The sequence below is a fragment of the Trachymyrmex cornetzi genome, unplaced genomic scaffold, assembly GCF_001594075.2.
Source record: "Trachymyrmex cornetzi isolate Tcor2-1 unplaced genomic scaffold, Tcor1.1 scaffold279, whole genome shotgun sequence".
Lineage (NCBI taxonomy): Eukaryota > Metazoa > Arthropoda > Insecta > Hymenoptera > Formicidae > Trachymyrmex > Trachymyrmex cornetzi.
Genome location: NW_017297471.1, coordinates 213,527 through 224,848, shown reverse-complemented (window position 1 = coordinate 224,848; position 11,322 = coordinate 213,527). Strand labels below are relative to the sequence as shown.

The 11,322-nt window shown below is 34.8% G+C and overlaps 1 protein-coding gene across 10 annotated transcripts in view; it reads right to left on the bottom strand.

Moving 5' to 3' along the window:
- Positions 1–7,427: 7,427 nt before the first annotated feature.
- Positions 7,428–11,322, bottom strand: part of LOC108762172 (uncharacterized) — a 136,926-nt gene continuing 133,031 nt past the window's right edge. For 7 of the 10 annotated variants that reach the window (XM_018509059.1, XM_018509053.1, XM_018509054.1 and 4 more), the window contains exons 10-11: positions 9,167–9,283; positions 7,428–8,216 (exon numbers count right to left, since the gene is read on the bottom strand). In XM_018509059.1, coding sequence (XP_018364561.1) covers positions 7,997–8,216; positions 9,167–9,283 — 337 coding nt within the window. In that variant the 3' untranslated portion in view covers positions 7,428–7,996. The remainder of the gene's footprint in view (positions 8,217–9,166; positions 9,284–11,322) is intronic. The other 3 variants (XM_018509061.1, XM_018509062.1, XM_018509060.1) reach the window with 2 other exon arrangements.

The following is an 11,322-nucleotide window of genomic DNA, read 5'->3' as shown; positions in this document are numbered from 1 at the left end:
CTCGATTGATTGCGAGATCCCTATTTTTTTCGCTATTATCCTATTATAGAACATTAATATTTTAAACATTTTTACATTTCTGATTTTTACATTTCTGAAGACAGTCGCTATGTCACTTGAAGGATAATTTACATGCTAATACTTGATTGATAACGGCGACGTTATGTATACAGGCTGAATTGCTTATAATGATCGAGCATCCTTTATTCACACTGACGGAATTTTCGATTAAGGAATGAGATAGCTGGAAACATCAAGGAAACACACACAGAGCTTTCGCTCTCGTCCGCACCCTCAATCAAACGATCACACGATCGCGCGATACACCGCATTGATCAAAACTTAGATCAATATGATCGAATTCTAGTCTACATACAAATATACGTATATATATATATATATCTTTGTTTACATGTGTGTGTGTGTGTGTGTGTGTATGTGTGTATATATATATATATATATATATGCATACATATACACATACATACATACAAAAGTAACAATAGACGGATACATATCTTTTCTTTGCAAAATTATCTTTGCTTAATTCAGGTTTCTCTAAGAACTGCCCTTTCTGTAAGAGAATATGGACTCTTCATTAATTATTTGGTCTCTTCGTTTAAAGCTATAATTATCAATGTTGGAGGTAATTGAATCTTTCGATTTCTTCACACGCACGCGCGTGTACATGTATTTGTATACTTGTATATGAAGCCCATGCTTTGATCCATTTTTTTGTAATCAGTTACTAGCAATATATCAGAGCGCTTATATTCCTAAATATTTTAAATAATAATAGACATTAATATCAGGATTATTGTATTTCGAAATATTATTTAAATAATGATTTTGAAAGGTATTTTTTCCAAATAATTTAGTAATTTTTAACCAATTCTTTTGTTTCTTTCATATTTTAAATTTCTGTTTAAAGAGAGAGACTGCCCAGAACTTGCAAGTTACCACTTCTACAATTTTATCAAGTGTTGCAAAGTAATGCATTTATTATATAAATATTCGGCAATTGGTTTTCAGAAAATTTCTAATCAGTTAATTTTACTTCAGAGGTTAATCAATTATCATTCAAAGGAAGTATGATTTTGTGTTTTTGTAAAGCATATAAATGTAAAGATTTGTATCTCTTAGAGAGAGAGAGAGAGAGAGAGAGAGAGAGAGAGAGAGAGAGAGAGAGAGAGAGAGAGAAAGAGAGAGAGAGAGAGAGAGAGAGAGAAGTAAATATTACGAGCAATAACAATAAAAATTTAAAAAAAGAAAAGAAAAAGATGTTAATTAAATTAAATAAAACATAAATGGATCTTAACATAGACTTCTCTGTTAGATATCTTTTCTTAAAAATAATGCTCTGGTGAAATTGAAAGCATTGCACCATCGCCCCTTTGTCGATTAATGTGTAATATGCGAAGTATTTTGTAAATACACGTAATTACGTATGCATATATGTACATACGCGTATATATTTGAGTATACAGGTAAGTCTTAGGCGGTTGTCAGCCGCTGGTTCTAAATCTCCATGATTATTCAACACATTCGATACATTATCTTCTCGACACCAAAATTTCGACTGAGAAATTACGATGCTAGATATTAGATAACTAACCCATATCACTTATCGTGCAACGCAAGAAAATTATAGTTATTTTTCATTCTTATAAAGATAAAAGAATTATTATATATTTTTAAAAAATTAACTTTTTCTGCTAACAAGATTCATTCCTTTAATCTTCCGAGCGGAACGGATTATGCAAATTTCCTCATTTGTATACACACAATGTAAAATTAATCTTTCAATAACGTACCCTTTACTCCGTGTTCACCTTTGCTCGAAAGTTGTATAGTGTAATTTTTAGAATAATATTTAAATTCGTTATTATTCGCGCTGTGTCAGCGGACGTTCAACCAGAAGTTATATATGTCGTGTAAGAAGATTTTAAATTCTGAGACGTATCCTAAGAATAAAAAGCGTCGTCCGTGAATGTGTTAATTACCATGTGATTTATAATTATTATTTTATGATTGGTCGTGGGATATTTACTTGAGTGTGTTATAAGAGAAAGAAACGTACAAGCCGTTTGGTCGCAGCTCCACAGTCCATGGCAGATTGACAGGCGAAATAACAAAGATGCACGATAATTGGCGGCGATCGCAGGAGAGTTAATATTTCGATTATCGATTTTTCTCACGCAGTTACGCATATTCTATAGATACATCTATTGTTTGCTCGTCCATACATTGTAACCCGGTTGATACGTGCGACAGCGTTCATGCAAAAATCCTGGGAAGGGCATAATCTGGGATTATCGATTCGGAGCATGCTACAGTTTGAAAAGCTATATAGTAATATATTAAGATATGAAACCTGATATTTAATATCAGGTAAGAGCTATTTTAATGACAGTGAAGTTGAAGAGGTGGGATAGTTCGTCATAATGTTTCGATGTACCTATCCCTCTTGCACAACTCTCGTGTAATTGAGAAATAGGTAAATAGATAAAATCGAACACTATAATGCTAAACGTTCAAATCTGGGAAAGTCGTATAGTAAGGCAATGACTAACATTTAGTAAGCCAGATTTCATATATCGTCGATATTTATAACATTTAAAATCGTACGAAATTTATCTAAAATAAAAATATAAAATATTATCATCCTATCGAAAAATTTTTATCCAGGTTACTTCTATTCGTATTTCTTGTGTGATAAAAATATCAATTTCTAAAATAAACTCTTGTATTAATATTTGCAATTTAACTATACATTAAAGCTTACATTATTCTTATCGTTTTGAATACTCGCGCTTTATTAAATACCAGATAGAGAACTACTTAATATCGATGTAAGTGAGATAAGATGTGCACGTATATGAAATTTAATTGAACAGATACGATGTACACCCTACTCTTATTAAAAATTCGTTAAACTTCGCTATTTAAAACTAAAACTAAAATTTAATTGATATTGATATGCCCCAGTCGATCATTAAGGCCGCGGTCCGATTCACGCTTATAGCGTGATTAGTGCGCTCACGGTTGCTTATGGTTGGTCCATTTCGTGCTTGCAGCGCCAGTGTGAACACAGTGACGTCATAGTTACATAGCACTCACGGTGCTTAGAGTGCCCCTAGATGAAAGGTGAGGCACCGTGAGCGTCATGATTACGTGACGTCAGAAATGCGGGAAAAATAACGGTTTCGAACATTTCAGAAAGAAAGGGCAAGCTGAACACGACAAGACGGCTGCGTTAGGGTCGTCGGGTGAGATATCTATCTTTTTAGGTTATAATATAAGTCCTGCATATAATAGAAAAGCTTAAGAACTTCCCAAATATAGGAATAAATATTAAATATTAGAAATAAAAAATTAAAGGAAACGAATGTGTAAATGCTTAATAGATACAAATAGGATATGAGACATATATTATACATATTTTGTGAACCCTATTTTATTAATTGTATTTATTGTGCGTTACGTTTAATCTCTATTCCTAATTTTTTCTTTTTCTAGTATTTAATATTTACTCATATTCTTGATATTATTTCTTCTATTATGCGAACTATATATACATACGCTTTCCATTTACCTTTCTCAGGCAACGTTTTCTCAGGTTTCTCAGGTTTACGTTTTCTAACTTATAAATTGTGCTTACGACCGGTCCAAAATAGAAAAACTTCAGCACGCTATTTGTTTCGGACCGACCATTAATGTCGTAAGCACTGATAGAACTGTGAGCATGAATCGGACCGCGGCCTAAGTAAGGAACTGGGAAATAGGTTCCGCGATTTCTCATACAGTGCAATTGTAGCCTTTAAAAATCGTTGTTTGCAAGCAAAATAATTACGTGTGATCTGGTTCGATTGGTCCCCGAACTTCAATTTGTAAATTACTTGTGCGGCTGTGTGATGATGTTACAAATTTAAAACATTAAAAGGTAGAAACCGCATTGATTTGGATTATAATGATATGTACAACTTTGTCCGTAAACCTTCATTTACCCTGTAATTACAAATAATGCTATGATGTCTATACACTTTTTTTCGTAAAATATGATTAAACAATTAATTGCCGCAAATAAAGAAAAGTATCATATTAAAGTCTCTTCTTTGATCAATAAAGTAGCAAGCGCTTAGCAATATTTTAAGCTTGATATTCAATCTTCTAATTTAAGACATAATTAACATTAGAATTATTGCTAAACTAATTTTAGCATTTCCATCCTGTTTGAATAATAAATCTATTTTGAGTAATAAAAGGAATCTCCGTTTATTTACTCGGAATATTTAGTTAAGATATTATTTATTATTCCAAATGCGATTTAGATTTAGTTTTTAAAATTGTATAACATTTTAATTTGCAATGTGCAATGCATGTAGAAGAAGCAAAAATGGAAATGAGAGATTGTAACAAATGTAAAAGATTATAAACCGGCAGCTATCCTAAATGACAAGGCAAGAATTAAATAAATAAATAGGTAATGAAATAAAACGAGTTTCATAAATTTAACGCACGTGTTAGCTTTACAGTCTAATTACTTATCAATGATGTCGATGAGAGATGAAACGTTTGATTTATAATCACGATTTTATAATCGTAACCCCTCCTTTCTATGACGATTGGTCCAGAAACGCGAAGTTGAGAAAGATATCGGTAGCGACGAGGCACGTGCTTCGCGTAGCAGCGATAATGGAAAGAAGCCGTGCGGCTTTGCTCTCTAAAATTGACCCGATAAAGCTTTGTCTTGCAGAATGCTCCCGATAATCCCTGACAATACAGGGAATTGTTCTCGCGCGAGAATCTGTTGCACGCATCATTACACAATTGTTCCCACGTTGCAATGAACCCTGATAAGCGATAAAGCCGAAGGGTAAAAAAAAAATCTTCTTGATATTTCTCTCCCTTCGTAGAGACGGAACCTCGCGGCTCACCCGCGATCAAGTTCCTTATCAAGGGGATATCATCACGCTTCCGAGTGCCGTTTAAGTGAAAGAATATTCGCAGTCGCGTATAGATACCTGGAAGTAACGATTTCTTCCAAACCCTCGCTTAACTCTAAATGTATATATAATCAGTATATAGCCGACTTAATTACACGTGGAGATGGATTAATCATATCTTCTTATATATCTTCTTAGCGTAAAATGTGAGATTGTTAAACTCTCTACTACTAACATCGCTAATTTTCCCTTATTTATTACTCTCCTTGTCATCATGTGTCACAGACGTTGATACACGTATAATAAGCTTTCATGCGACATACGACGAGCCTGGCCTAAAGGAGATACTCGGTCGATAATCGAGAGAGTGCTGTTATGAAGTCCCCTACGCATTCATGAAAATTAATCTAACGGCTCGACTCACGAAGAATCAGAATACGATTCGAGCTTTCAGGCGTCTGTGCGTGGAGAACTTTTGCACGCGCAAGTCTTAAATCGTCGTTTGGAAGAGACATGTGGGCAATGCGAAAATAAATTGATTCTATGAGCAGTAAGCGCACACCTGGCATGTGCGTCAGGGTGCTTCGGATCAGCCGCGCTTTTTCCTCTACGGTCGAAGAATTGCGCGGCTGCAGGTCCAAGAAGACACATCCCGTGTGTTCGCTGTACGATGATGTGGTATTGCAAGTGGTCGAGGTGTATAATTTCGAGTACTCGCGACCGCACATTTATCTTTACTACTGAGGAGATAAGGTAAGCAAACTTGTCCTCGAGTTCATCCCGAGATTACCGCTTCAGCACTCCATAGTGAACAGAAGGCGCGGACTACGCTTAAACGAGTTAGCTTGGATAAACACTTCTAAGGCGCCAAGCTTATTCACTGGCTAGAAATGTGCGTATCACAGACGTTTCGACCTACATAGGTTTTGATAGCGCGGGATTATTTAGGATTAAATTTTTTATGTTTGTTCTTGCTCCTCGCTAATTTTTAGTAATATCCAAAATTAGTAAAGTCATACGCGCGTGACTAATATTGAGATATTCCTTGGAATCATCAAATATAATATCGATGTGTATACGACTTTGGCAATGCTTTTCGAATATACGAATCTATATTCGCTGATTAAAAATATCAAGTTAACCCTTCGTCATTCGCATGTCCAAGACATTTTTGCATTATAAATGTTATTTATACACATTATTATATTAGCGCAAATTATTCATAAAAAAATTTGCATTTATTTTTATCTAGAGAATGTATAAAATATTATCAATCTTCATTTAATTGTAAATCATTAAAGAAAACAATAAAAATTGAGATATAATGTTGAAATGTCAGAAATACTTCCCACAAATAATTATGTTTAAAAATATGTGAGTAAACTGTATCCACTGCAGATATGTTATGTGGTCCCTTCATAGATAAAAAAATATGGAGATATGTATACATTTATTCGAGTGATATAATAGTAAAGATTTTAGTATAATGATTTTGTTAATTATAGATTTTTTTCTTGAGAGTTAATATCTTTTATACGATTTAATATCAGATATTTGAACAATGCGACAAGATAATAGATATGAAAATAGCTCATGAGATTTTACTATTCTGAATGTATCTGTTTCGTATTCATCAGTTAAACTGCGACATTTATAACCAGTTTTATGATTCGCTCCTGATTGATGTATGATACTTTATGTAACTGTTGAAGTTACAATTGCTAAAATAAAATATTTTATGACACGATTTTATAGTTTCCCGAGAGAAATCTGATCAAAGTTTATATCAACGATATTGAAAATAAGCTTAATAAAGTGACATATGTATACTCAAAAGTAAATGTTCGTTTTTATGAACGTGGTTTCAACGTTAAATCGAGATTTCTATATGTTGTGTGTTTGTATATATATATATATTTCAAATTATATTATAAAGATGGAAAAACTTAGACTTTAGGTATATCGTATTTTAATAAGTGATAAATGGGAAAATGCCATTTCCTATGTCTCTGTTATGTACAGAGATAAGCAAACCATGGAAGAGAGTGCAAAGTGGAAGGAAACGTATGTGTTATTATTACGCATTTCATCGAAAATGTAATTAATTGAATCTATACAAACGATTTATATATCCAAGCTCAAAATGATGTTAATTGTCCTTAAATTGCACGTTATACGTCAACGTAAGATGTTCCATCGTAAGTAAAGATGTGCAGTGAATTTGGTTTTAATTTATGAAAATTCAACTCTGAAAATTCTTGCTGTCCCAAATTAGTATTAATCCACATTTGTAATATCGAGAGGTAACGAAATTATCCACCAAGCCATCTTAAAATACGATACAAAGGGTGGTCAAGTTTGATCCGGACCTTACTTCTCCCTCGAAACATTATAAAAAGACACAGATTTAAACATGCACATATATTTTTTAACATCTACATATGTAACATCAGATTGATTTTTTTAGGGAGACTTTTTAAAGTACTGAAAAATGTATATCGAGCAGATCCATTATGTTGAAAGTTAATTGATATTTAGCACTTATACTTCACACAGTACACTTTATTCGAGAGACGTCTTGGGTAGATCCTTAGGACGTTCAGAGAACATATAGACGTGGATCTAAAGGTCTATGCTGTATGAAACCGTTTATCAACGTGCTGAGAAATAAGCAAAGTTCGGATCAAACACGAGTTCGACTCTTGCGCGGTTCCTATAATACAAGTAGCAAACATATTCATGACCTCTGAATTCTTCTAAGATAAGTACGCGTGAAAGTATCGCTTATAGCGAACAGGGATAGAGCGCACGCGATCGAGAAACCCGCGCTCTCCCGCCTTACTCCGACTTACTTGGACCTATCGCGATCTCCTGAGAAGTCGCGATGGCACCGTCGGTCCCGGGTCGACACGGCGGGACACGTTCGACAACGGGAGAATAAAAGTAAGTCCGGGTCCCGACTTGGGAGAGGGTCGCTGGATGAAGACTAAGGGCGAGATCGCAGCGGATCACACGAGGAGCTCCTTGAGGAAGTCCTCGGCAAGCAAGTCCTACAAGTAGTCATCGACGCGTTCGCTCTCGTCCGGCGGGCTAGGCTCGCTTACACTCAGGATCGGCAGGCCGAAGTGTTGGACCTCGATGCTCGACTCCGTAGCTGCCCGTCTCGCGTACTCGCAGCTTTTCGTGTGCCGCTCGACATCCGCGCGTCGGTGATAGTGATGGTGCCGTAGTGGACGAGTGGCATCGGACTCGTACGATCGCCGATAACACCTGCGGGATTTCCGTAGAGTCAGTCGACGTCGATCTAAAATCTAATTTTTAAATCTAATTTTGACTCAAATTAGTTCTCCTTAATATTCGGCACTTTTTTTTCTTTTCATTAAAATCGTATAATTTAAAGTGGGAATAAGTGGAATAGAATGGAATAATAAAGGAAATGTTAAAACATATAATGTTAAAACAAATAGTTTCAAAATTACGAAATTGTCATCAATAATGATATTATTGTAATAAAAATTGAGAATTTTTGTTACACTTTTATAATTAATTGTGATCAATTGTAATTGCAATTTTTGTAGCGAAATAAAGTTGTTATCTAATAGTTTCATTAACGTTTTTGGATCTTTTATATATACGTTGTCAAACAAATTTAAAAAATGCATGATTAAACAAATTTCGATCTGCAATTGATTAAAAATGATATATGAAAACATGACTGAAATTTATTCGTACATTTATCCTGCGATTTGCAAAATATGTAACTATTATTAACCTATGATAAAAAGTGGTTATAAAAAAATCTTTAGAAATATACTTAATTTATACATATATACGTGCACGTGCTGGTACTGTTGACCTTGCACAAGGTTCGACATACGATTCGTTGAAGTCGTTATTTTTTAACAGACAGGGGAGATATTTGTGGGACAAGACGACGTCATCTACAACGCTTTTATTTATGACCGACAGCTTCAGGGAAACACTTCAAGTTATAAATACCGAGCGTTTGTTGGGTATTCATAAAGTGATGCATTTTACAGACATAGACAGGTCGTAGATACTTGTCAATTATCGCGATAAGATCCCGCGGTTGTCAACTGCACCGTTACATTTGACTGTGAATCTTTATCGAGAACGAAGGAGAGCCAAAGTTTGACGGGTACCGATGGCCTTCGTGTTCTTAGATTAGAGTCGAATGAAACCAAGGATCATCTCTTTACCGCTCGTCCATGGAAGCAGGCTGTCGCACGGGGCATCTGACGTACTCGTGGCTTCCGCCGGTGCGCCATCCCCCCAAACGTCTGGTGACTAACGACGAAGATGCCACCGGAGAGTCCCTGAAACATGAACGCGATCGTCCTTGATGATGATAGAGATTTCGATATTCGCGCGTTCTGCGTAACTTGCAAAGTAGTATTCACACATCATGTACGATATTTACACTTGTACATATCAAAACTTGCGATTTAATATATACTCTTGGCAAATATATATCGATGAGCAAAGTTACAAACTACTACTACTACAAAATCAAATTCGACGTTGAAGTTGATCGACAAGTAAGGCCGATAAATGTAATTCTCGTGCGTTTAACTTGGGGATCTGTAAAAATCTATTTTACCATTTCCAACTTTGAATATTCACTATCTTATGTGGTGACCAAAAAGAAATTGATTGACAAAATACAATCACTTACTGATTATCAAAAATCTGTTATTATTTATATACACTGTCCGAAATTGAAATTGCAACATCAAAAAATAGATATCTGATTATCATTCATGTATTATCATTAATGGAAATTATATAAACAAATCATTACATCAACATCATAAACAAATGGAACGTGGAATGCAATGTTACACAATAAAGTTGGCTGCGTTCAGCAGAAAAAACTGATCAGTGAACACTCAATGATTCTTTAATATATTGATTTCTACATTTTTTTAGATCCAGTAAAGAACTAAAGACGACACCCAATCATATTAAAGAGGCGCTCACTGATCAGTTTTCTGATATTAAATTGTAAATTATCATAAAATTTAAAATATTTTTCAATAAATTATACAATAAACTTTTTGAAACTTTAATCATTTGTTTACGTTGTTCCCCCAACATAGATTTTCATCCCAAAATTTTATTCTTGATGTTGCAATTTCAATTTCTAGCAGTGTATTATCGATTTAGTAGATTAAAAAAAGTTGATCAATAATGCAATCATTTGCTAATTATAAAAAATGAAAATCTATTGTTATTTATATGTTATCGATTTTAATAAAATAAGAAAGAATCAATTGATAATGCAATCAATCGTTAATTATAAAAAATAAAAATCTATTATTAAAGTGGATATATTATCAGTTTAGTAGTGCTGTAATTTTCATTGATCCTAATCAATAAGTAAAATATCTGTGTGCGTTAAACATTACACATCACTCTACTCTGATCATTGTCGCTTGAACTTAAAGCACTAAAACTGTTACTATCAAACAGCGTATATTCATCTCCGTCCTTCTGATTATAGTTCTGCGTAAGCTGTGTAAATTAAAAAAAAATTTAAGTAGGTGTTTTGTCAAAGACTGATCAAGATATCGCGTCAATTACGCCGCGGGAATTTATCCAGGTAACATTCTCGCTCAGAATAGTCGCTCGGCGACGATAGTAATCACTAGATAGAGAGTTCTGAATGTCAAGGGAGATAAAGTCGGCGAAGGAAAAATGACGAGCAACTTGCGTAACTACGAACAAAATCAAGCTAGGGGCTAGAAAAGGAAGTTTGCGTACCTACACGTCGCATGCACGCGCCGCACTTTTATAATTCATAACTTCATATAGCGGCTGCGTGTAGCGACACGTGTGCATGTAACGTTGACATTATGGAAATGATGTGATGCTAGAAAGGAAAGCAGGACGTTCGCCACGGAGCGTATCCAAACAACGTGCGTGTGCGCGCGATTGTAGAATTTAAACGACCTAAATATATACTCGGGAACGTTCTTACGGCATGCGAGATCGTTGCTAAATCACACAGTCGCGTTCCAAGAAAAGACGTTCCAACTTGGACGGTGCAACATGTTGCCGAAAGGAAACGAAAAGTTGTCACGAGAACGATCACGGTTACCGTGCCATGCGATCGCGATATGTACCTACGTAGTACCTATATGAAATCAAGCTCCAATATATATTTTGACAAGAACGAAAAATGTATCTCCAAAATATATTTCTGTAATCAAAACTTCAAGAACAAGGGCGAATGAGAGTCAGCGTGGTAATTAGAACGCAATCTTATTTCTTCAATCCAAAAAATTGATTCTTTATTCACATATAGTACGTTTCAGTTCACTTTGGAACCATCTTCAGCCAAATAAATTTAAAA